General features: G+C 37.7%; 1 protein-coding gene across 1 annotated transcript in view; it reads left to right on the top strand.

The window, feature by feature from the left end:
• LOC139149629 (anaphase-promoting complex subunit 1-like) overlaps positions 1 to 21,255 on the top strand; it is a 33,014-nt gene extending 11,759 nt beyond the window's left edge. The window contains exons 17-47 of the mRNA XM_070721465.1: positions 194 to 259; positions 1,097 to 1,288; positions 2,271 to 2,341; positions 3,234 to 3,328; positions 3,612 to 3,760; positions 4,059 to 4,143; positions 4,485 to 4,765; positions 5,560 to 5,723; positions 6,129 to 6,206; positions 7,111 to 7,200; positions 7,417 to 7,528; positions 8,555 to 8,704; positions 9,201 to 9,250; positions 9,673 to 9,857; positions 10,305 to 10,396; positions 10,644 to 10,730; positions 11,369 to 11,499; positions 11,892 to 11,970; positions 12,718 to 12,792; positions 13,214 to 13,293; positions 13,529 to 13,619; positions 13,809 to 13,862; positions 14,443 to 14,723; positions 15,215 to 15,332; positions 15,881 to 15,958; positions 16,156 to 16,299; positions 16,625 to 16,774; positions 17,132 to 17,227; positions 17,823 to 18,018; positions 19,468 to 19,602; positions 20,405 to 21,255. Of these exons, the coding sequence (XP_070577566.1) occupies positions 194 to 259; positions 1,097 to 1,288; positions 2,271 to 2,341; positions 3,234 to 3,328; positions 3,612 to 3,760; positions 4,059 to 4,143; positions 4,485 to 4,765; positions 5,560 to 5,723; positions 6,129 to 6,206; positions 7,111 to 7,200; positions 7,417 to 7,528; positions 8,555 to 8,704; positions 9,201 to 9,250; positions 9,673 to 9,857; positions 10,305 to 10,396; positions 10,644 to 10,730; positions 11,369 to 11,499; positions 11,892 to 11,970; positions 12,718 to 12,792; positions 13,214 to 13,293; positions 13,529 to 13,619; positions 13,809 to 13,862; positions 14,443 to 14,723; positions 15,215 to 15,332; positions 15,881 to 15,958; positions 16,156 to 16,299; positions 16,625 to 16,774; positions 17,132 to 17,227; positions 17,823 to 18,018; positions 19,468 to 19,602; positions 20,405 to 20,499 (3,750 nt within the window). The 3' untranslated portion in view covers positions 20,500 to 21,255. The remainder of the gene's footprint in view (positions 1 to 193; positions 260 to 1,096; positions 1,289 to 2,270; positions 2,342 to 3,233; positions 3,329 to 3,611; positions 3,761 to 4,058; positions 4,144 to 4,484; positions 4,766 to 5,559; positions 5,724 to 6,128; positions 6,207 to 7,110; positions 7,201 to 7,416; positions 7,529 to 8,554; positions 8,705 to 9,200; positions 9,251 to 9,672; positions 9,858 to 10,304; positions 10,397 to 10,643; positions 10,731 to 11,368; positions 11,500 to 11,891; positions 11,971 to 12,717; positions 12,793 to 13,213; positions 13,294 to 13,528; positions 13,620 to 13,808; positions 13,863 to 14,442; positions 14,724 to 15,214; positions 15,333 to 15,880; positions 15,959 to 16,155; positions 16,300 to 16,624; positions 16,775 to 17,131; positions 17,228 to 17,822; positions 18,019 to 19,467; positions 19,603 to 20,404) is intronic.
• Positions 21,256 to 25,848: the final 4,593 nt, after the last annotated feature.

Raw genomic sequence — 25,848 nt, 5'->3', positions numbered from 1 at the left:
TAGTGTTTTGATCCGGAATTCAACGGTTCAAACTCCAGAATTCGTTGTTGCAGAATGGTAAATGTGTCATCAACGTCTTTATTACATTACTACATGTGTGAAACACCCTGATATGTGATACTCAAAGTGAAACCAGCATATTGTCAACATTTCATCTGCTGATTTCCCTTGTCATTGATTGGCTCATTCACAGTTTGATCCGGATGGTTCTCTGTCACCCATTGCACCAAAGAAACATAAGATGTCAGGTTCTTCTGAGGTGAGTGAAATAATAATGAAAATGGTTATTGCTCAAATTTGTTTGCAAATTGTTGAGTGATTTTGTGTGTGTTTGACTTGCAACACAGTACAAGTTGAAATTCCTATAAACCGTGAGAAGTCAATTGCATGTGCATTGTTACGGGTGCATAAGTAAATAAAATAATTTTCCATAAAAGTAAATGACCCAAATCACTGCCTATTGATTTGAAAATGCACAAGTTACTGCTTTATATAAATACCTACCTGTGTTACATCTTGGGAGGCCTTCCAAAAGTGTGAAAGCCTTATAGGAGTTGAATTATGTCATCATATTAATGAAACATTTTAATAAAACAACAAAGCAAGTATAATTTACTGCAGCACTTATTTATGCATAATAAGAAAAGATAACAAGAAAAACAGAGTGTTAATGCCGCCATGAACAAAATTGATGACTCTATAATATTCACTGCTGCAGATTAGTGATTGCTGCAGTGGATTAGCCTATACAACATTGACTCCTCGGCTTAAATTTTGAACAGCTGTGCTCAAGTTGTGCACCAAAGTCAATTTTTGTCGCCCTTATAAAATATACCCAAGTCTATTTTTTTATGATTTTTGCTAAAATTTTAATAAGAAAGTGTAGCCAATGAAATTTGATGTCCATTTGGTAAAAATAATTTTTTAAAAATTACAGAAAAATTCATAAAAAAATTAGTAAAATGTTGCACTAGAATTTTGGCGGGAAAAATTACACCACTTACAGAGTTAATCATCTGTATCATTTGATAAAAAAGTTGAAACAAGAAAAAGCTCCATTCCAACATACATTTCTTGAAATCTCAATTCCTTGCAGGACTGGGAGTATCTGTTCGACTCAGATTACCACAAGAAGGAGGGTCACTCACAGGCCAGACTGTTACACCTGACAAATCCAGATATCTCATCAGAAGATGGAATGAAACATGAACAAGGCAGTGTGGATACAACAGCTGTTCTCTTTACCTACATTCCAACAATCTTGTTTACATTACATTTAGTGTATGAGGTAGGTACATTGTTTTTGAGGTTGTAAGGGCCTCAAAAAGTGAAAAACTTTACCCTTTGCTCAGAATTTCTTAAATGAAACTCCCAACCATTCTCTTACCAAATCATCAATAAAAATCGGGGGTCACCATGCAAAGTTTTGAACTTGGCACACAAAGTAACTAATATTTTGCAATATTCCTGTGTTAACTCTATGGGAAAAACATAAATTTTGGATTTTTCAAAAACTAAGACGGTGGAAAATTGTCTTCTCCAAGACCTTTAAAATGAGCCGCACAAATTGTAGATCAGAAAAGAATTGAAGTAATTTTAGTGTCCAAATATTTGTCCCTGAGGTGCATTCTACCGTAGCTCTACTATTCCCTGAAGATGGTTGCAATCACATCCTTGAAAGCAATAGAATTACGGGTACAAGAAATAGTGTTGTTGAAAGTGTAAAACTACTACCGGCACTTCCAAAAGTAAACTTTTAGTCTCATCGATGTATTCCTTCATAGTTTTAGTGCTTACATATATTAAAAACCAAGGGTAGATACAGTTTTCAATGTTCATTCATCTTCAAAAAGAATAAAGTAATAAATATATGTCCATTGAAGCCATTGACAGTTGGACAGCACAGGCTAAGCTCAAAATTATGTTTTCTGCTATCAGACAAACTAAAGCTTTTCAGAGTGGATTTTTCAAATGTAGCATGCCAATATGAACCCCAAAAATACATCTAAGACTGAATCTATAGCATCTGTAATCTGTATTTTTTTCTTCATGAAAATTTCATCATTGGATATGTCATTGTACAATGTAAACTTGTCAGGAAAACTTTTTCTTTCCAAACCCTGTCTTGTCTGACACACGTTTGGGGATAATCTGATTACAGACAAATTACAATTTTCCACATTTGCTTGATTAAATGATACAGGATAAATCCTGTATCATCAGAATTTGAAGCTTTACTTGTTGTGTCAAATTTTCCATTTATTTTGCAGGAATTCAAATTAAATGTGATGTTGTCCAGGAATTCACAAGATTTAGCTGCGTTACTTGTACAAATTGCAAGGTATGATAAAATGTTTTGAAGTTGTAAGTGTAAGAATAATGATATACAAGAAGATAATTCGTCAAGGTGTTGTCTTTTGAAGTCAGTGTCATATGTGTTTAAGGTAATATACACCTCCAAAGGGAAAGACTTAAACTTTTGCTTGAACTCTCCTCATTGAAACTTATCATTCTCTTAAAATCAAGAATAAAAATCTGGGGTCACTGTGCAAAGTTTGGGGTGAGAGAAAAAAAAATTGTAATATTTACTGATTTTTGACATTCAGGATAGATGCCATCCCTGTGTTAGCTCTATGGGGGAAAATGAAATTTTCAATTTTCGAAAAAGAACTTTAAATGAACCCCCACAAGTGGTAGCCCAGAAAAAAATTGAAAAAATCTGAGTATTTGTCCCCAAGGCACATTCTACCTTAATGGCACAACTTTTCATTAATCACCATGAGATGTTGATATAGTTTAGGTAACAAAATGGATACAAGTTACACCAAACAAAGCTGATGTACACAATGGCGGACATGGCAGATTTCACATATGTGCTGCTGATAAAATTAAACCTTCTCAAATCAAACCCACATCTGACCACTGGGCATTTCTGTGGCTGCTTCAACAAAAATTAAACTTCCTAAATTATCATGGCCGTACTCAAACTGATATCAAAGCAAATGTCCGCTGTGCGAGTCAGCATATAAACCGAACCTGTTCCAAATGTTAGTGAATAAAACCTTTGAGCCTCACTGTGGTTTTTGCCCCCTTGCTAGCGGTGTAATCACAACCATGTTAATGGTCCATGACAAAACTTTTACACTCTTTGATATCTGCCATTTGCAATACTACCAGTAATACTCATACTGTCATGCTATCATTGATGCTTTATGTTGACTGTACCTCTGCAGTGACTTACAGATGGCTGAGTACATAGACCTCTACTGCAGAGATCACCCCACACTAGTCGCTGGTCTCAAAGAGGAGTATAAACAAATGCTGCCAGGTAAGCGTTGAATTCCAGTGTTGTTTATACAAACCATAGTATCATCAGTTCATCAACAGAAGCATTAAAGTGAACACAGAGAGTCTTGTTACATCAAATTAGATCAAGCAGAAAATTTCAAGATACAAAATAAATATTTCCTTGAAAATGATAATACAAACTGAATTTCGTTTGAAAAGCAAAATTGCAAGTGATCAGAATAGGCCAAATTAAAATCTTATTTGTATGAAATTCAACGTACACTCACAAACATCTGCACTTGTTTCTTGTGTCCCATTTGCAGAGCATCATCAACTTTTACAGCAGGCCAGTTACCTATCAACAGCGCCCCCTAGTGTCTATCAGTACCTCTGCAAGCTGATCAAAGGAATGGCTGTTGGTACTTACCCGTACCTCGAGAACATCAACCAGTATTCTCGCAATATCATATTGGTAAGTTTATATCAATGTCTGAAGTTGCCTGCAGTTAAAAAATAAATTCCCACTCTCCCATGCTACTTGGATTTTGGTAACTTTGGTGACAGCTATCATTTTCAGAGAAAGTAACAGAAGTTACAGCCATTGAAAGTGAAATTTTTAAGGTCTTTTAAAATCATACATGTTATGTTTTCTAGCTGAAATTGTGTCCATTCTTTCCCTGTTATAGCAACATTCTTTGTCATTGAACCATATTTGTGACTTGGCCCTCAGAGTTTAACACAACATCAAAATTTTTTTGCAACCTTAACAGCTGTATGTCACCTTTCTGACTCCAACCACTGCCACTAGTATGCAAGAGATGGAAGATAAATTCATTCAAAGAATACCTCCATCAGGTAGGCGAGTTGTTTTTGACTGTTAAAATATTGACAATTGCACCCAAAAATATTGGTACATTTCTCCATGGTTGAACAAATGAACTCTTACTTATAGATATGTCCGTACTCAAAGCATAATTCTCAGAAAGTTTATATGCATAACATGAATACTCAATCAACCAACAAAAATGTAATGGCTTGTTCTGAGTGACCTGATTATTAAGAAGTTCCAAATTAATAAGGAAAAGTGTGATTTGCTTATTTGACGCCTCAGTTTGCTAGCTCCAAAGACAAGTCATTCTTTCACTGTCTGATGTATTTTCCATATCATATATTCAAATAATTCATTTGCTCATCAGGGCCGAGGCAGTTCACCAAGGAAATGAAGAAAAAAGAGCTGACGTTTGCCAAGGACTGTTCAGCTGCTGAGAGAGTTGTACTGTGCATGACAAACATGGGTCTGACGCTGCAAGACCTGGAGTGTCTGCCATTTGGGGTTTCATTAGCCCTCCATGACGCCATCTATCACTGTAGAAGTAACCCGCCTGCTGATTGGCCAGAGACTGCGTACATGCTGATTGGACGACAAGATCTGTCCGCTGAGGCCAGGTTGCTGGACAAGAAGGACCATCTGCCACCTGTGAGTGACAGCTTTTATTTACCTTCAAAAAGTAAAGATTGATTAGAAAAGTTTGGTCATCCAAATGAACCCTGGTGATCAAGATGTTTCTTTATGTAGAATAACAAATTGTTTAACCGAGTACTTCTAGAGAATCCTGAGAAGACATTCGGTGTATTGAATTTCAATCAAGCTGCCAAACTTGAACCTTGACCCTTTCACCCCCACTTCCCTGTGTAGAGGTCTGACTTCACCATAGAAAACAATGGGCTTTGGGCAAACCACGATGATGTCAGGGTTAGAACTGCAAATATCTTCATTCCAAAATTTTGCATGCAAATATTTCAGGATTTTCAAAAATATCTTTTTGTTCATTCATATTATAAGAGCTCATCATTTCAACTGTGTGTCATCCACATGACCAAATCTTGTAGAAAGCAGTGTTGACAAGTTGCTCAGAAGCAAAAAACAAAACAGTATTTTGAAAGTCTAAGATGATCAAATGTCTGTGGGCCCTATGATAGCAATACTCTCCCTCCAAAAGTAATTATCTGTGATAAATGAACATGATTCATGTATGCCAGCAGTTTTAGACTCTAAGCTTCAAGTCTATGGTAATGACCATAAACAAAATAGATTATTTGTCATGACAGTTTGGTAAATTTGCCATTAAAAAGAAGACAGAATTATATTCTTGGATGTTTTCATAAATAGTTACTCTTTCCCTATTTTGGCTGAGAGAATCTATACACTGTCAATTTGTAAAGTACATTCCGAATGTTTTACCAGTAACAATTTGTTCTTCCTGTCTCCAGGCTGAAGAGGATAACGGAGATGAGGAAGACGACGGAATGGAATGTCTGGACTTGGAATTGTTGAAATTGAGATTCCCAGATGATCTCAGAGTTCAGGAGGTCAGACGACTTTTGCAGTCTTCCAAGCCAGTCAGGATAGCATTGGTGCAAAAACCAGAAGTCAGGTATGTGATGTTGTCATTGCTGATTTGTAGCAATGTCAAGGACAATAGAATAAAAAATGTTGAGAATAGAAATTAGTTTTATTGGACAGTTGTTAAGGTCAATAAATATGCTGCATGGATATGGATGATCTAGTAAATCCTGTCACATTTCTGCGGTACACTAATGTGAGCATTTATGGCAAACCACCAAGGTGACAGCCACCTAGCTGAGTTGTATTTCTTGTGGCCATGTATTGCTTTAGCGCCCTCTGAAATGGAACAGAGAAATGGCATCGGTTGTAATCAACACTACCCTAAATGTCTGTGAAGAATTACACAATAAGTTTTATACTGTACGTCTCTTTGACCCTTTGTCATTCATGAGACTTTCATTCAGTATTTATTTTCAACATGTTTTACCTGCAGTGATCATGACTTCATTGAGGAACAAGAAAATAGATTGCTAAGTATCTGTCAAAGAACAATGTCACTACCAGTGGGCAGGTCAGTTTTCCATCACCTTTCTATATTTCTTTGTATATATCATCATCATCATGACCATCTTTTGCTGTTGTTTGCAATGTAAAGAACACTGTTTGACCGCTTTCATATCCAGTAATGATTTGATTTGTATCCAAGGTTTTACCTTATTCTCAAAATGTAGGAGTGGCCTGTCATCTCATATTTATACAATACTGCAGGATTTGCCATTTGTAACCTGTTCACCCCAATTCCCTGTAAACAGGTCCACACTCACCATTGATAACAATGGGTCTAGGCCAAAACCATGGTGGTTAGAAGGTTAATCAATCCTCTGATTGCACCTTCCCAAATTACTCTACAACCGTTTATTTTGCTCACTACATTTGTACATAGAGGACTTGCAGATTTTTCCCATTGATGTTCACAGAGGACTGCATGCTTTGCGCGCATCTGGCAGGGTCCCTCACACGTTTTCATTCACTTTTTAGTAGTTTGCTTTCTGATGATTTCAATCAAATTTTGTCAGGATACGGTGACATTGGATGTTGTATTGTATTCTGCTTAAGCAAGAATGTGTGTTATGTCTATTTTTGCCATTAAAAGTGTTTTGTCATTTGGCATCCAGATTTTCCCTCACCTGCACGTAAATGGAAAACAATTTCTTCTGTGATGTTATTCAGTTTCTGGCATATGCCAGAAATTCTTTTGAGAAATATTTGCACGTCATTATTCGAAGTAGTGCTTTTGTTAAGTTGATATGTGACAAACTGCTATTCATTTTATTTCAATCACTATAGTAACATGTTCCTTGCATGAAGGGAAATCACAAAACTAATGCCTGAAGATATGGCCACTCTGTCCCCGTAACTATGTAAGAATCTGTTCACAACGTAATAAAACAAACGATATACATTTATTTTCACAGGGGTATGTTTACCTTGTGCACGTCTCGTCCAGTCATCACCGAAACATTGACGATACCCAAGCTGAATCTGACTGGTAGAGCGCCACCAAGGTATGTTATGAGGAAATGTTTTACATTTCCGTTCAGAGGGAAACTTCAAACGTGCGCATGTTTATCTTACTTGGACATAGTACTGGTTTGCGAAGGATATGTATTTCTATGTCCTGGTCATTTTCTCATGCTCTCCTACGCTTTGTATGTCATTTTGTAAATAGAGGCACACTGATGTGACCGCTAATTTGCTCTGTGTTGTCTCTGTTTGTACAGAAACAACACAGTAGACCTGAAACACATCGATGTACCGGCCAACATGAGTGCATGGCCGTCATTTCACAATGGTGTAGCAGCGGGACTCAGGATAGCACCGGGTGACTCTCAGGTAATCACTGTCTCATTTCTGTATCAACAATTAGGCCTCCTACTTTGTGGCCTTCTTGTGCATACTTTACTTTGCATTTCCTGTCAGTTGAATATCCTCCAGGTCTGCAGGGATAAATAATCATACTTAACCCTTTGAGCACCAAAGTCAATTTTTGTCACCTTTAGGAAATGTACTTCAGTCAATTTTTTTCAGATTTTTGTCAAAATTTTGATAACAAACTGTAGCCAATGAAATGTGATGTCCATTTGGTCCAAAATTATCAAAAAATTACAGAAAAATTCATAAAAATTGGTAAAAATGTTGCACTAAAATTTTGGTGGGAACAACTGCAGCACTCAAAGGGTTAATATCCAAAGACATCACTTCCCCTAAAATGATAACCTTACATTCTTGCAGTGTTGGTCTTTTCCTGATTTCTCTGTCTCTGTATAATGAACAACATGCACTTTTAACCCTTTGAGTGCTGTAATTTTTCCCACCAAAATTTTAGTGCAACAGTTTACCAATTTATATGACTTTTTCTACACCTATATTGATAATTTTGGACCAAATGGACATCACATTTTATTGGCTACTGTTTTTTATCAAAATTTTGGAAAAAATCTTATGAAAGTTGACTGGTGTAAATTTTATAAAGGTAACAAAAATTGATTTTAGCGCTCAAAGGGTTAATGCTACCATACAGTACAATTGTGAGTGAAGTAGGTTTAATATGTGAATAGGGTGTTTTTCTTCTGTGTGGATGTAATTATGAATATATTATACTTGTGCAAAAAGTTCAGTGGCCCAGGTTCAAAAATAGATCTGAATCTATCTATATAAGATTTGGAGGTTGGTCTCTGCTCTATGTTTGGTCTGTATTGTTTTGACATGCAACATAACCAGAATTTGCAACATAACCAGGATTGGATTTTGTCAGTTATTGACAGCAATCAATAACTTGGACTCAGAAATGTGCTACCAGGTATTGCCAGTTGTGTGAAAACTGATTCCTTATAGCTTTGTATCTTTTGTGTTTTGTAGATTGATGCAAAATGGATTGTATACAACAAACCCAAGACTGGCCTTGGCAATGAACTAACCAATGAACATGCTGGATTTCTCATGGCTCTGGGACTTAACGGCCATCTGGCCAAATTGGATACATTAAATTTACATGAATACCTCATAAAGGTAGGTGAAATTGTAAAAAAAATATCAAAGACAGACCAATGGAGTTACTTCCAGTCATTTACTTGACATAAGTGCGGAAGAGTAGAAATAAACTGATATCAGTACAATATCTGATGAGAGTTTAGAAGCATACTGGAGTATAATACAATGAGGCGACCCTAGAACTTTGGAAATTCCTACTCACTGGTTTGAAGTAGGAGTTTTCACCCGTTGATAAAATCCATGATGATATATGTACATAGCTGAACATCCGCCCTTAGAATGTGTTTTGTGGGGCATATTGAAACTGCACAAACTTGATGTATTTAGAGAAGTTCTGTTTTACTGGAATTTTTTTCAGACAGTGGGAAATATCAGGAAACTATGGTTTGCCCAAGTTTGATGTTTGTGTCTCATTGTATGTTATTTCTCTCTATTATGAACATACAATCACCAAGCAAGAAAATTTAATTGTTTGTTTGTCTTTTTGTGTGTTTACAATACCTGCTCTTTACAGACACATGAATTTACAAGTGTTGGACTTTTGCTGGGATTAGCTGCGGTGAAGTGAGTGATAATTCTCAATTTTACATGTATTCTAAAGATGTTTACGCCATACATATCCACAGTATAATGTGCATAAGTCTTACCTTAACGGCCACTATCATGAATGTCATTGTGTTGAGTACTTTGATGAGTAAATAATGCTTTTGTTTAGTGTGCAGCTTTTGAGTTTCTGATGTAAATTATGAGTCTCCACAGTGACTAGTAACACTGACCAATCAATTCACAGATTTGGCAGTTGATATGCAGAAATACAAAAAACAAACAAACACAGCAGTTAAGTTTGACCAGATGATATATTTGAAATTTAAGAATTTATTTTAATGATGGTATACTCAGTCGAAGAGAAGGTTATATGTTAAATATGCACAGTCATGGATACAAAATTGCCTTTGCTCATTTGCACTTTGGAACTCTGTCCATAGGAGAGGCACGATGGATGTATCGACAACCAAGACACTGAGCATCCATGCTGAAGCACTACTTCCTGTGTCATCATCAGACTTGGATGTTCCACACATAGTACAGGTAGCAGCTATCATTGGTATTGGTCTGGTCTATCAGGGAACCGCTCACAGACACATAGCTGAAGTCTTACTGGCTGAAATAGGTACAGTGACCTTTAACCTCCATTAATCCATACGTATATTCAGAGCTTCTGTACGGTTTCCTACCCTTAAAACTATTGTCATTATTGCTCATATTGTCAAACCTGCCTCAGTGTCCTCAGAAAACATTTTATCGTTTCAGTAAAAGGATAGTATACTTTGTTGACATGAGCTCATATTATTGTTTCACCACAAACATTTCAATCAATCAGTGAAAAGTCAAAATAGCACCAAATCCTTGTTTACATTTAGACGGTTAGACTATTTTTAAAGGGGAAGTGGGGTAGAAAGGTTGCAAGAACAGACAGCTTTTTCAGCACCGAGTCGAAACCTTACAACTCCATATGTAGAATTTTGCAATTGGGTTAAGAAATTCAGATGTAATGTGCAACAATTAAAAGGGAAACAGGCAATATGCCAGGATTTTATCTGTGATATTGCATTTACAGGCAGGCCACCAGGTCCTGAGATGGAGAATTGTACAGATAGGGAGTCCTATTCATTAGCTGCTGGTATATCACTGGGACTTGTTACCCTCGGGGTGAGTTTCACTTTTGTCTTGTCAGTATCAACTCGATTTCATTTTGTTTTGTAGCTAGATCACCACATGTGATTAATAATCTATCTTTAAAGCCAGTTTTACAAATCACTGACTTGGGTGTTCTCTTTGACTTGTCAAAGACTGAGACCAAACAAACAATTAACTGAGTGAAAAGTTGGAAAATTTGAATAGATGAAAAAAGAAACATTTAAGAACTAATTGACAAATGATTGTTCCCTGTTGACAGCATGGTAGTGACGCTATAGGATTATCAGATTTGAACATTGCTGATCAGTTGTATCACTACATGGTTGGAGGCCAGAGACGACCAATGGTAAGCATGCATCCCACGATTGACTCTGTCCCAGAATTCATCTGTGACCCTATCCCAGAATTCATCTGTGACCCTATCCCAGAATTCATCTGTGACCCTATCCCAGAAATCACCTCACCATTGGGGTAAACAGTATAGCTTTGTGGAACAAAAGTCATGTAGAATGAAAGCTATTTGAGTGAACCGGAGAGAGTATATCGTAAACCAACTGGGCAGATCTACTCACATACTCTTTGTACAAAAGTTAAATGATAGTATTGTTTACACTGGCAGCATGCACGGAGAGACACTCACAGCCACCGCACTACAAACAAAATTGGTTTGTGTATATGGAGACAGTATCCTTGTTTATCAACAACACGGCAAAGTGTAAATGTAGGACCTCAGTTTTGTCAGACTTTGTTGCCATTTGAACCATTTTCATGCGTTCTTCTGCTTTTTTTGCCGTAGTGACTTTCAAACTTGTGGACCATTTTGTTTGGGCAATTAATGATATTTTTACAAATTTATTGACCTTTTTAATGACATAGGCAATTCTTAATTGCTTGCATGTGATTAAGTGAATGAAGTATCAAACTTTTTGAACCAAACACAATTTTTACTGTATTTTGTCAATATTTTTGGGTCCATCATTCCAGACTGCAGCACAAAGAGAAAAGTTCAAATCCCCAAGCTACCAAATCAAAGAAGGAGATCAAGTGAACACGGACTTGACGTCACCTGGGGCTACGTTAGCCCTGGGACTCATGTTCTTAAAGACAGGGAATAGGTAAGCTGGTATAATTAGCCACTATTAGCAAAGTACATCAAAACAAAGTAGTTACACTGTTTATAGGTTATAAGTTATATGGAGATACTAGATAATGCGTGTGCTGAGTCATGTACTTTGACTCTGTAAACTTTAACAAAACAATGTGCCTTGTATACAACAGCATGCCATATAGTTGAACCGTAACTTCAGCCGGTCTCTTTGCTTTCATCTATATCATCAGACCTACGTGTGAAGATACGCAGCCGTTGGTGACAAATTTTAAGTGGTTTTGTTCCATTATATACAGTTTACAAACTGTATCTTGACATCTCTCCCTCTTCAACACCTGTTTACTCTCAGTGTCAATCACTCTGTATTTTAATTCTACTATCTCATCTTGTCTCTGCCAGGGCTGTTGCACAGTGGCTGACCGCTCCAGATACACAGTTTCTTCTAGACTTTGTCAGGCCAGACTTCCTGATTCTTAGGGTGAGACATTTTTTGATGAAAAACTTTCAATTCATTGTTTAAGGTAAGGTAGTATGAGCCTCCAAAATGAAAGACTTAAAACTTTGCTCAAACTTTCTTCAAGCAAACTTTTAATTATTCTCTTCAAAAGCAAGAATAAAATAAGGGATCACCGAAAAACTTTGGTACAAGAGAAACAAATCACCTAAAATAACCGATTTTTGAAATTCAAAATGATACGATCGCTTTGTTATCCCTATAGAGGAAAATGAAATGTTTGATTTTCGAAAATTGAAGACTGTGAAATTTTTTCTTACTAAAAAAGCTTAAAATGAGACCCAACAAGTGGTAGATCAGAAAAGTATTGAAAAAATTTAGAGAAAAATTTTAAGAGAAAAAAAGAGCAACTTTTGAAGCAGTATTGGCAAGCAAGCAAAAATAAATGAAGAACTGTTTCAAAGTTATATTTTCATGCCTTTCAATACAACAGTAGCTACAGTTAGAAACATATTTTGATACATGTATTTGTTAAGCCTAGTAATGCATTTACCGAGTGTTAAATAAGAAATACAATCAGCGGACCCATGTTTTGGCCATATTCATTTTGACTTCGAGGGCGTTATGAGTCATTGTTCCTGTTCCTGATGTCCAAATGCAAAGATGCGCAACACGGTTTACTCTTACTTAAAGGTCCCATTCTGTGGTCAAAGAATAGTTTGTATTCTTCTCATTTTGACATTTGGTTTTGTTTTATATCTTGCCCAACAGATTCTCAGCCATGGATTGATCCTCTGGGATGAGATTCGTCCAACTATTGAATGGGTGAAGAGTAATATACCAAAGGTGAGCAATCACTTATCACCGCCATGTATCGGGTATCCCCATTAAGTTGTGGTAAAGTAAAGTTTGATGAATTTAAGTGAAAATGGGATGTTAGAGAGGAGAGAGAGAGAGAGAGAGAGAGAGAGAGAGAGAGAGAGAGAGAGAGAGAGAGAGAGAGAGAGGGGGAGGGAGGAGGGAGGGAGGAGGGTAGGGAGATTGGTTGTGTGTGTGTGAGAGAGAGAGGGAGAGAGAGAGAGAGAGAGAGAGAGAGAGAGAGAGAGAGGGAGGGGGAGGGAGGGAGAGAGAGAGGGAAGGGGATAGGAAGATTGGTTGTGTTCTCATAACACTGTGTTTACCAGTCAAAACAACTCTCATTAAAGGCTAGACATGTTGAAGTTACAGTCTCTCTCTCAAAAACTGTGCTTTTGTTTTCCAATTGTAGATAGTGCATGACTATGCCTTCAAGAAGACATCAGCAGAGGATGGTGGCAATGATACAGATATTGACTACCAAACTATGAGGTAAACACTGGAAAAATTGAAATCATTCAGTGTGTTCCATGTACAGTATGGGAGACCTTGGGAATATTTTCTGTGATGTAACAAATGCGACGCCTTTGTCCCTTGAGGGTTACATAATAGTGATTGAAAATTTGTTATTAAAGTGTAGAGTATTGTAGGTCATTTAATGAAATATTTCATTTTGCGCAATGTCAAGCAGGAGTATATAATATTTTGTTTTTCATTCATCTTACAGCCAAGCATATTGCAATATCCTAGCTGGAGCCTGTATGTGTGTGGGTCTCCGCTTTGCTGGAGCTGCCAATGAGAGTGCTTTCAACTGTTTGGTAAGTGAACCTAAAAGCTTGGAAATGTCTTCATTGGCTTGAAACACGTTGACTAGCAATGCCCTCTAAGATATCTAGATATCATTGGTCTGTTTTATGTCTTCTTAAATCTGACTTTCTCTTTTCACACTCTTTTAAATACACCCACACAATCTCTCCAGTAATAGTTTCAATATTTTCTTCCCACAGCTTCATTTTGCCAAGCACTTTATATCTCTATCCACCAAGACAGATGCTGAAATAGTAAGTTTATCTGAGAGAGAAATGCTGTTCACATAGTATTGTGCATTTTAAGGTGTCTGGCCCAAAAGATGTTCGTTTTAGATGTATGATTTTATTAGAATATGCATATATTATTGGAAGATATGTCATATTTCATAACACACATGCAGGTTTTTGAAACTTCAGATTTATGTGTCTCGGAATGGCAATTTAAGATTGAGAATGTACATTTCTGTGACCATAATTGATAGACACTTTCAGTTTTTTGCGGCAAGAAAAGGGTGATAAACAGAATGAATGAACACTTTCACCATAAATTGTTATGCCTCAGCGTTGATTACAGACGGATGGATAAATCAGTCGCTGTTTTGAGATATTGTGTGTGATTCTCAGGATAGATATCTGCTGTCTTGAAATGCAGAACCAGTTGATTGGACTGCCTGATTTGTCCTGTGTATCACAAAATAAATTGTGTATATCATCTCTAAAATAGTTTTCAACTCGTCACCTCGAAACAAATAAATGTTTACCCCTATACTTACTTTCGATTCATTCAGCCTCTTAAGGTTTGTTTCAAACACTCTACTGTCCCATATTGCAGGCCGGCAAGAACACCATAGAAAGTTGTCTGAATGCCACAGTGCTGTCACTGGCCATGGTGATGGCCGGCACCGGCAATCTGGAAGTGTTACGTCTCACCAGACATCTCCACACCAGGATTGGGAATGAAGTCCACTATGGAAGCCACATGGCGACTCACATGGCCATAGGATTGCTGTTTCTCGGTGGTGGCCGATACACACTGAGTACTTCCAACACTGCCATCGCTGCTCTGGTGTGTTCTCTGTTTCCTAGGTTTCCAATGCACAGCAATGATAATAGGTGATGTATCATATTATGGTTCATTTCTCATGTAAAAACCAGGTGGCATGTCAGAAAAAAGTTGTCCTACTACTTAAATTTACTGTAAACAAATTAACCGCCTGCCTGGTTATATTTTTTTTATCTTAATTGATGCTGGAATCCAGGTTGTAATCTGTTGTTGCATGTCACGTGTTGTATGATTGAGGAAAAACAGTTCTCCAAATGGCTTGAGAGTAAACATCAAACAAAGGCAATGAAAAAATGTTTCACCAATATAATTAATTGGTAATTTTAAAGTGTGCAATCCAGCCAATACTATGATTTCGGCATGGATTAACATGTTTCGATTTCTGAAGCAGGTGTAGAGGGCTGCAAGTGGAGTTACCATGCACTGAAATAATTCCAAGAAAACCAAGGTCATGCGACTGAAATGTTCATACGGAGCATGCACCAAATGAAGGATAAATTGAACTTCATTTATAGACTTGCTGGCTGTCTTCATTCCACAGGTATCATTTGCAAGCACTCCGGCATCTCTATGTTCTGGCAGCTGAACCAAGGTTGATATTACCAAGAGACGTAGACACTAACAAACTGTGTTATGCAAGGTTGGAGGTCATATTTAAGGTGAGATGAAAATGGCCATGAAAAGACCAAATAATCTCAAAATCCTTTTCATTTTATCATAGAGCAGTGATCAGATAGTGGTCCATTTTGACATTAGAAATGATATCTACTGGTATGCAACTGGTATCTTATGTAGAAATTGGTATGAAAATGACAAATATATGTGCCATCAGTACGACTTGCTGTCTAACCCTTCAACTTTGATTATTCTCAGTACACTATACTTAAGCCTTTGAGTGGTTGATATCTCCACACTTCTCCAGACATGACAGTTTGAGGGATGTGCCACCTTGCCTGTTTTAAAGGCAGCCTGATCATATCTGATGAACCACACGAAAGAAGCAATTTGCGTAACAACGGAATATGCAAATTTATTATCGACATGCAACTAGTTATCCCTCTTAAATATGGAGCTGCAGAGAATGTATAGTAATCGTGTTTTGCGTTTCATTTGTCACTCATATACCTAAAATGCATCATTTACAACTTTCTGCCTGTATGTACTCAAAGTCCTGTTGAACTTTTTTGCTTTGTTTCATCCATTAAAGGAAACCGCATGGTACAAGGAACTAAAGGTGGAGATGATGGCTCCATGTATTATTCCAGAGTTAGGTCTTTTAAAAGAGGTAAGGACAGTGCTATCAGTATCGCCTAATTATTTAACATAGCCTTTAGTAAAGAAGTCATATACATCAAGTGTACAATTGACGATATGTATTTATGCCACACAGTTTTATGCATAATGAACACCTGTGTTGGTATCATTTTTCCCTGTCCTGAAAATGGAGTGAATGTATCACTTTTCTTTCCTTGCGTGGAATAGATCAGCGTTTTGGGTCCAAGATACTGGCACATCAAGTTGGATGCCGTCAAGTACAGAGACACAGTCAAGGCTATTTTGAATAACAGTGGAACGCTGTATGTCAAACAGAGGGCCGGACATCTCTCCTATGTTGAAGATCCCAAGGTAAACTTAGAAGAACGCAAGGTTGTTTGTAGTAGCAGTCCTGTTTTACAATGAAAATTTAATTTTGAACATGAGAGAATTGTAATGTGACAGTCTACCTCGATGTGTTTATTGTAGTAACTTCATGAAGTCATCATTTCAATTAAGTTACACATAAGTTATCTATGAAAAGTAATAAGGGATAATTTGTTTTCTTAGCACCATTTTTTCTTTGAAATAGTAAAACTTTTGGTCAAATAAATAAATAGTTAAAAATATATGTAGAGAGATGATTTGTAATTCTTTTGATATAAAAGTTGATGGTCTCTGTCTTGTTTCAATACAGGGATTTCGCAGCCTGTTATCGCAGACTTTCACCCACGACCAGTCAGGACATCAGACAGTTCAACCAGATGTCATCAGATCCTTCACTTCAGATCCCAGTATACTGGTGTTTGCAGAGTACTGCTGTAACCAGAATCTGTCCTCAAAGGAGGTTGGTAAAAAAAATACATTACATTTAATATCATGAATTTGCAAAAACCAGATGTTGAGCTTGCAAAGCCTAAAGGTTTAATTTGATTCTGTAATATTTATTCTGTTTGACTCAAACTCACAACCGACAGTACCGTGCTCACCCAGAAAAGAGTTGTGCATTCAAAACCACTTGGCTTCATTCCTAACTTGACACCCCCCATCCCCAACGTTTTCAATAGGCAGAGCACATGAGGGTAGGTTGGTTTGGTCGTTTGAACCTTCCTTGACATCATGTCCATTCCCCACTGTGATCATGTCAGTTGTGATGATATACCATACAACTTGTTTAAATCTCAATTTCTTTTATTCATCGCAGGAGAGAGAAATGATATCACTGTTTTGTTCAGTGCTGTATGAATGCATTACCAAAGAGAAACCTGAAATATTGGAGACACACATTGCGATGGATCAGGCAAGACAGTTTCTTTTCTTTTACATCTTCATATATTTGAATGTCAAAGTGTATATGATTATATTTTGTTTATCATATATTTATTGTAGTCAAAAGGTTTGACAAACCAACATGCTGAAGTCAACAGGTGTGCCTTGTAAAACATTTCAAACCAACAAAGTCCAGAAAAACTGATCAATTGAATCTTTCAAGGAATATAAAAGTTTGGATGAGGTTTACCTTAAAGTAATTTGGTCAGTGATATTTATGGTAGCCAATTATAGATTTTTACATGGATGGCCAAGCAAAAATAAGTGTGCCACCAACACCATACAGTGCTACTAATGTTTAATAAATGACAGCTGGCATGCCTCTTTTATGGGTATATGCAAATTGCAGTGACTGAATATCCATAAGTACTTTTAAACCCTTCACCACAAACTGTTTGAACCAAACCCATTGTTATCGATAGTGACTGTAGACTTGGGTGTGGGTGAACGTGTTTAATAAGCATGCAGGAAGTTGGGACCACTGCGTGTGAACAGGGCTGTCAGGGTTCTATGAGTGGATCAGCATTGGCTAATAAGCACATGTATCTGATCTTATAACATTACAGGCGGTGCAGACAACACTCACCAGTCCAAATGCCTATTCACTGTGGCAAATCAAACTGATCTTAGCATACTACGAGGAGGCGTATCCAAGACTAAGGAAGACATTACCTACCATGTTCATGTGGCCGCTCATCAACTCAGAGTTTTTGACATCTGTCAAGAGTCGCATTGATAACCATCTTGACAGCTGGTTCCAAGGTAAATTTCTCACTTTGTGCTAACTTTTGAGCTCACATTTGGTGTACCAATGTGAGGTTATCGTATAAGCTGTCTCAGTTCATTTGCATCTGATTTGCATGTCTGTATGTCTGTATATTTGTGGGTATGTGCGGATGTATGTCCTCACACACAAAGGCTCCCATACCGCCAAAGCTACCATCTCAGTATTTGGTGTACAGGTAGATGCAGGGGTTTGAGATGTGAATTTGTTCAAATGAACACATCAGTGTCAAAAATGTGCAAATGAGGTAAGAAAAAATGAAATCCTGCAAATGTGCAGGAGGCATGGCAGTGAGAAAAGGCAAACTCCACTGATCTTGACTCATTTCCTGTCATTGTTATGAACTGTTACATATTAACAGACCAGCTGCAACCATACACAGTAGATGGGGGAAGACCGTTTATACTAAACTAAGAGGGCTTGTTTCTGCTATGCATGTTGCTAAAGTTGACCTCCAGTACCTAAAGTTAGACCTTAATTACTTTTGTCATTCTTGTTTTTCTGGTTTAAATATTTCTTGTTGTTTTTCTGGTTGTCCTGTGCAGAAATCATTGCCATAACATCAACGTAGAATTTTCCTCCACTGAACAGATAGAAACAACATTATTGTTGATCATTGGTAACCCATACTGGTATATACCAATCTGATCAAATTTGAGCGACACCGTAGAATTGCGGTATTTTGAATTCTTTTGCTTTGGTTCCTTAGCTTTTTCTTTCTAATGAGAGTAAAACTAATGAAACAAACTGCAGTGTTGTAATTTCAGTATAATTTTGCTGTACCTTTAATAAATCTCTGCCAATTTGCTTATTTTAAACCAATATTCAGCCAATAGTCAACAGACATTGTCTTACCATTGCTTTTTGAAAGGGTCTTCAATTTTGATGTCAATTCATCAGTACCCGTGATAACTTTGACCATGCATTGAACTCATTGAAATCAGCACTGCAGGAAATTACCAAGCATGTGATCTTTTTAGTATTGATTACACTGCAAACTAACATGTCGTTCAAAGTCTTTTGGAAAGAATAAAATCTGTGTATCCATGGGTGAACCTGTTAACAGGTAAACTTTGGTGAACCATAGTCTGGTAGTGTCATTTGTGGATGTAAATTTGGTTGTTGTAGATCAAACTTTTAACCTGTCAACTGCCGTGAACACCCAAAATTTCCAGTGACTCAAGTATTACCATGCACCTTGAGTGCTTGAAAATTTCAGCAAGATCCCAAAGTGTCATCATGATATGCTTGATATGTAGGATAACACTTGCAATGGTTGTCCTGGACTGGAGTTCATTCAAAGTTACATGACAAAAACTGAAGTAAACTGATACTGCGTTGATGACTGCGCACAAGTATGAAATTGAGTCTCTGCAATGAAACTTTGTGTTCTTAAAGAATCTCTTGCATAACGTTTCCATCAACAGGCAACGTTGCGTCAGTGGCTGATTACTTAAAGATGAGAAACACATCCAGGATACTCGATCACCTACTCTACTCCTTCCTGCTCTTCCATGACATTCCATCGCCGTGCCAGTTGTCAAAGATGTTGAGGACTCTAGGTTTGTGTTTGATTTGTGAGGAGTATTTTGTGAATTTTGTTCACCTGCTGCAGTGCTTACTCTGCAGGCTTTACGCTGTAATGTTGTGCCAATGAATATTCATGAAGTCAGGTAAATGATTCTCAAATACCATGAAATAGATTTGGAAGGTTCCATTTTTGCACCAGGTACTTCATCAATGCTCAAATAGCATGAGATAACTTTGGAAGGTTCCATTTTGCACCAGGTACTTCATTGATACTCAAACACCATGAAATAAATTTGGAAGGTTCGATTTTTGCACCAGGTACTTCATTAATACTCAAATACGATGAAATAAATTTGGAAGGTTCCATTTTTGCACCAGGTACTTCACTAATACTCAAATAGCATGAAATAAATTTGGAAGGTTCCATTTTTGCACCAGGTACTTCACTTATACTCAAATACCATGAAATAAATTTGGAATGTTCCATTTTTGCACCAGGTACTTCACTAATACTCAAATACCATGAAATAAATTTGGAATGTTCCATTTTTGCACCAGGTACTTCAAGTACACATGAAAGCATAAAAAGTTTTTCTTGTGTAAGGCAGGTTCAAAGCATGACATATTAGTATGCATTTATGTAAATTGTGTTCTATGAATATTGATCGAGTATGCAAATTCAGAGATACTTAACCATTTATCAATGGAAAATATTCGTGTTCCTCGAATTGTGCATTATATGCTAACAGGTATGGAAAAGTGTCAACTCTGACTTGAGGGATTGAAACATCATTCAATATGGTAGGTTAATTTTTATTCTGTCTGTATTTTCAGGTTGTCAGAGTGTACCACAGCTGATCAAAGTATTGACAGATCTCCACCTGCCAGTGTCATCGGCCATGAGACTGCTACCAGCTCTACAACAGTAGAATGTCACCTGGTTCTTGCAGTTATCCACTGAACATATTCTGTCATGCAACGTGTGTGGAAGAGGTTCTCCTGCTGTCTCATTGCTATGTCACAGTTTTTGCGTGTTTGGCCACAGCATGAAGAATGAGAATGTCCTACTCCAAGAAAGATGTAAAGAACGTACAGAGTTATGTTGCAGCCACTTTGAAGTTTGTAGGTTTGTGCTGATGTGTAATCATGATTTACAAACACTGGTAGCAACCAGTGCCTCAAACCTGAAATGATCACCAAACTGACAAAGCAAGCGTAAACAGAGAGTTTTCAAGTCTTTGATTCTCAATTCAATAGAATATAATCAAGATTGTACACTTCAGAACCCGGATGTCCCTTAAGTCACTGCCAACATAGGACGATCACAAATATCACGCAAACATTGTCGTATTTATTGTACCATGTGGTCTATTATTTTTGAGATTGATTCGTGCTCGTGTGATTCGGGCATCACGATTATGTATTACTGGCTCACTGTTTTTTTTAACTTACCTCAAAGATTGATTGCATGAAGGGGAGTCCAACACAAATCATGATAGAAATTCATAATAGTGTAATGAAGCTGTGTGTGAGATGTCAAATCCTGTACATAGGAAAGTGGTAAAATGTCCCCATGGTACGTACAGTGACATTTTGTTGTTTTTTCCAAAGGAAAGTTCAGGGTTTTGTTCACAATACTGTGAATTGACTTTTGAAGAATAAATGTGAAATGGTCAAAAAGTAAACGGTGCCCTGTTTGTGTATAATCTGTAGTCCCTAGGGAGTAAAGCTCCCATAGTGACAACTAGAATGGTGCGCATGTTTTTACATTCTGTCCAATTGGGTACATAATGTAAACAATACGCAGAGGATATGTTAATCTGTACGCAGAGCATAAGGGTATTGTTGTAATCCATACCACTCTGAAGTGAGAGGGGTGATTATTTACATAATAGGTGATTAGCATAATTATTGTTTCCAAAATACGCTCTTTGTTTCGTTTCTGCTGTCAAAACAAAAGAGACGTTTTTTATTCCCTTCAGAAGAATACTGCAATGCTATATTTGGAAATGCGCTTCCATGATGTACGTAACATGCTAAATGATTGACAATGGGGCACATAATCTGGAGTGCATGTACTGTATTTACAAACAGAGAACAGATGAGAGCTTTCTTTATATGGTCGAGGGGCTGTGGGAATATATTCTGTGTTGATTGTTGTTGAGTGACATCTTTTCTAAACTGTGTACAGAGTGCCACTGTGAAGGTACTGTATGTGCTACATCCATACAGGGTCCCTCCACACAATGGTGTGTCTGCTCAGTGTATGTGTATATACACACAGAATGTGTTATCAATTTTTACCATATATATATATATATATATATATATATATATATATATATATATATATATATATATATATATATATATATATATATATATATATATATATATATCAGTACTACCATGGAGATACAACCATGGAGCACAGAGGTACAACCATGGAGGTACATGGAAATAACCACACACAGTGTTGCCCAGGTATCAAGAAATTTTACTGTAGTTTCAACTTCTGTGAGCTTCTTTCTGTTCAAAGCTTGAAAACTTTGATTTTCCTGTGGTGTTTAGATCAAAATAATCAAAGTAACGGATATTAGAAAATGTGCATGTGTTTTTTGTAACTTATGAAATTAAAAAGTCATATTGTAATGTCAATAAGGATCGTTTACCCTTTGCGTCAAATATTTTTGGCGTCATATGAAAAAAGTATATAAGGATCGAAGTACAATTGAACGAAAGAGCAAAGGGGATTCAATGTGAATTTTCCGTACGAGAAACGAAGTTCGCAAAATTGCGCCCTCACGTCGACATTCCCGTTTTATCTGTACGAAACAGCTCATTCATCAAAATCGAATGGTGGCGGCGGTTCTTTCCAGTTAATGGTTAACGCTAAATTTACAGGATATTTACAGTCACAAATGTATGTTGATTCGGTGAGAGCAGATCACAACCATACTGCGAGTGGGTGAAGTTCTAATTGCTTTACGCAGCAACACCTTTCTCATGCAAATTGTTTAATCCTGGACAGGAAAGGAACGGAGAGGAAAGGAACGTTTTTCCCACCTTAGAACGAAGCACTGCTTTGGCGACAGACTTTTTCGGTGATCGCTACCGACTGAATCGGGCGAACAGTTACTGATGGGCAAAGGAGCACGATGAAGCTTGCCTTGGTTGTCGTAATATTATCGTGTTTCACGGTAAGCGAGGTTGCGCTCACCGGGAAATCAGATAACAAGTGTATCGAGGAGTGCTTGGAAGATGAGTGGGGCGCAAACGAAGATCAAGGCTACGAACTGGCGAGAAGCAAAACAGATAAACGCTGCAAAGACGAGGACGGCAACGTTGTGTCTTGTCTGAACAGAGCTACCGAGTCGGATGTTGTCGTAGGGAGGGCACGCCAAGACGTGCACAACTCGTGCGCGCACTGCAAAAACGGGCAAATTTGCGTCGGGTTTCCCGAAGATGAATTCCAAGAACCAGAGTGCGTAGACGGGATCGGGCCGTGCGGAGAACAGTGCGAAATCGGGGAGACCTGCGAGCACGTCGCTTGGAATCGATACAACTGTATCCCAAATCTGGACTTTAATATATGCGATACATGCACCGAGGACGAGATCTGTCTAGGGTTTCCGAATGATAGCGTTCCGAACGACTGCTACGAAATCGACGACGAACTGCCTTGTGCGGGAATGTGCGAAGACTACGAAAGTTGTAAACACTACAAAGCTAATGAATATCACTGCATTCCTATGCAAGGCACAAACTCTAATGAGTGGGAGAAACAATAGCATAAAACAAAGGCTTCACTGAACCGAGCTGGGATAATCCCCCCTTATGCCCTGTAAGTCGATGTGATAACACAATCCGGTGGAGTGCAGGCATCTCTCTTCGTCACAACCAAATACATACCCACACCATTAATGTTGCTGTGCAACTGTAAAAGGATAAAAGAGCAACTTGAAGAGGGGAAAAGTGATTTTTAAAGTGCTGAAATCATGGTACGATCTCATTTTATTGGTTACCCGGGTTCACTGATGCCCAAAGTGCCGTGTGTTTGACCATGGAGGGGGATTTTTACTTCCATCATTTGATCATATGAATGCGGGATTTCTAACTGCAGTATATACCCATTGTTCCCACAATGACACTTCTTGGCGTATGTGGTTTATGTGCGCTTACGCTGGGTAAGAACTTTGAACTGACCTTCTCCGTTTACCTACTTTGAGAATTAAACAGCGGACTCCTCGGCAATATATGGAGAATCTTCTCGTACATTGACCGTGAGGGTGAATTTCTGTGTGAAAGCGTTGTCAATGGCAACCGAGCGAACCTCCATGGAGGGAGACCGTGCTCCTTATAATAGGGTGTTTGTCACATGCCTAGCCTATCTGCATGTTTATTTCTGTTTACTTTTGCTTGTAACCGCAGAACCCCGCTGTACACTATTGGGGAATACAGACTCGATTCACTTGGCTTAAAAACAGAAATAAACCATTTACTTTGGTTTTCTACAAATTAAACAGCGGCCGAACGTTTTAAAAGACGTAGCGGCTTTGTGTGCTTTTTTATATGCTCTGCCTTTTCCGCAATAAGTACAACCGATTTTTGTACATCCATTGATGCACCCAGGGCTAATTTATGCACGCGACAACGTAGCGATTGCGATAAGCTATATATAAACGCCTTCATATCGGAAATAGAAAGTGAGTTGCCTTGAGGGACACCTATCACATCTGAATACCAGGTCCATAAATTATATCCACCGTAGATATTGTCTTGTACATATCTTATCTTATTAACTCGATCAAAGTTAGAAATGAATATGACGTTGTCGGCAAGGCCAATAATATACTGGTAATAAATAAAGACCATGGAGAGAAAAGTCCGGTTCTATGTATTAATTTTACAGCTTTGACTAAATATAGTATTTGCTATACACTATCTGGAAGTTTCAGATTCGAAAAATAAACTACGATTTTATTTATTGTTTATGTCATACGTGGAATTATTATTGCTATTAAACTGCGAGGCGATATCACCATTCAACCCCGTTTTAGCTGATGAGCTGTGATTTGTATGTTTATGGAACCAGCTTCGTAGGTTATTGTACAATAGATGGGGATGCACAAAACACGTAGGCTATCTTTACCCGCAGTCCATGCTCAAATTAAACTCAGCAAAACATTTCCATTCTTAAGGAGTTCAATTTGTTTGACTTCAACCAGATTAAAGTCGGGTTTAGGCATCCACTGGATTCTTCAAGTTGGCGAGCCCTTCATTTTGAAAATTACACCACGTACAGGGTCTTTAATCTGCTTCTCGTTTGCAGAGAAACGACGGCAACAGCGAGAGAGGCAATCACGTACAGATACTACAGCTGCGACCGATTCACGTTAGTTTGGCACGTATCTGGCTTTACATGTAATCACACCGACCAGTTCAAGCTGCAGAATCGGAATCATTGATATGCATTGGGTATACCCGGCGATAATGCTGGACGTAGGAAGCGATACAGCCTTTATTAAGCTGAATGTTCCCAGCCCTGCTAATGATCTGTCACACGCCACATCTGACACAACCAAACACACAACTCTTCAATTACATTTTAAACTTAACCACTGATATTGTACCGTTGTAGTGGTCACACGGGCATTTTTGCTGATATTGCCCATCGCAGATTTGTTTCGAGTCTTACTAGCCCGAACATTTCGATATAACACGATTGGAACTAATTTGGGATAATTGGATCTTCATATTTTTCAAATTTGGCAAATGTATTAGTTTTTAGCTCATATTTGGTTTTATATATAAATACCAAAAAGAGCTTATATGATGAGTCTGAGTGGCGTCTGTGTCTGTATATTTGTAGGTATGTGCGAATGTATGTCCGTCACACACAAAGGCTCCCATACCGCCAAAGCTACCATCTCAGTATTTGGTGTATAGGTAGATGTAGAGGTTGAGATGTGAATTTGTTCAAATGAACACATCAGTGTCAAAAATGTGCAAATGTGGTAAGAAAAAGGGAAATTCTGCAAATGTAGGAGTGGTGGCATGCAAGCATGCTACTCCACTTAGCTTGAGTCATTTCCTGTCATTGTTTATGAACTGTTACATATTAACAGACCTGCTCAAACTAAGGGACGGACCATTAGATCTTGGGAGGGGGTGGTCACAATGAAATTGAACATTTTTTTACAATCGTATATTTCTAAATAAAAGTTTTTCCAAATGAGAAAAGCTGTGCTAATTTTATTTTTCTGAGTAAATTTTCA

Source organism: Ptychodera flava, chromosome 14, assembly GCF_041260155.1.
Source record: "Ptychodera flava strain L36383 chromosome 14, AS_Pfla_20210202, whole genome shotgun sequence".
Classification (NCBI taxonomy): Eukaryota; Metazoa; Hemichordata; class Enteropneusta; family Ptychoderidae; genus Ptychodera; species Ptychodera flava.
The sequence above is the reverse complement of the archived record's forward strand: the minus strand, read 5'-3'. Positions and strand labels throughout refer to the sequence as shown.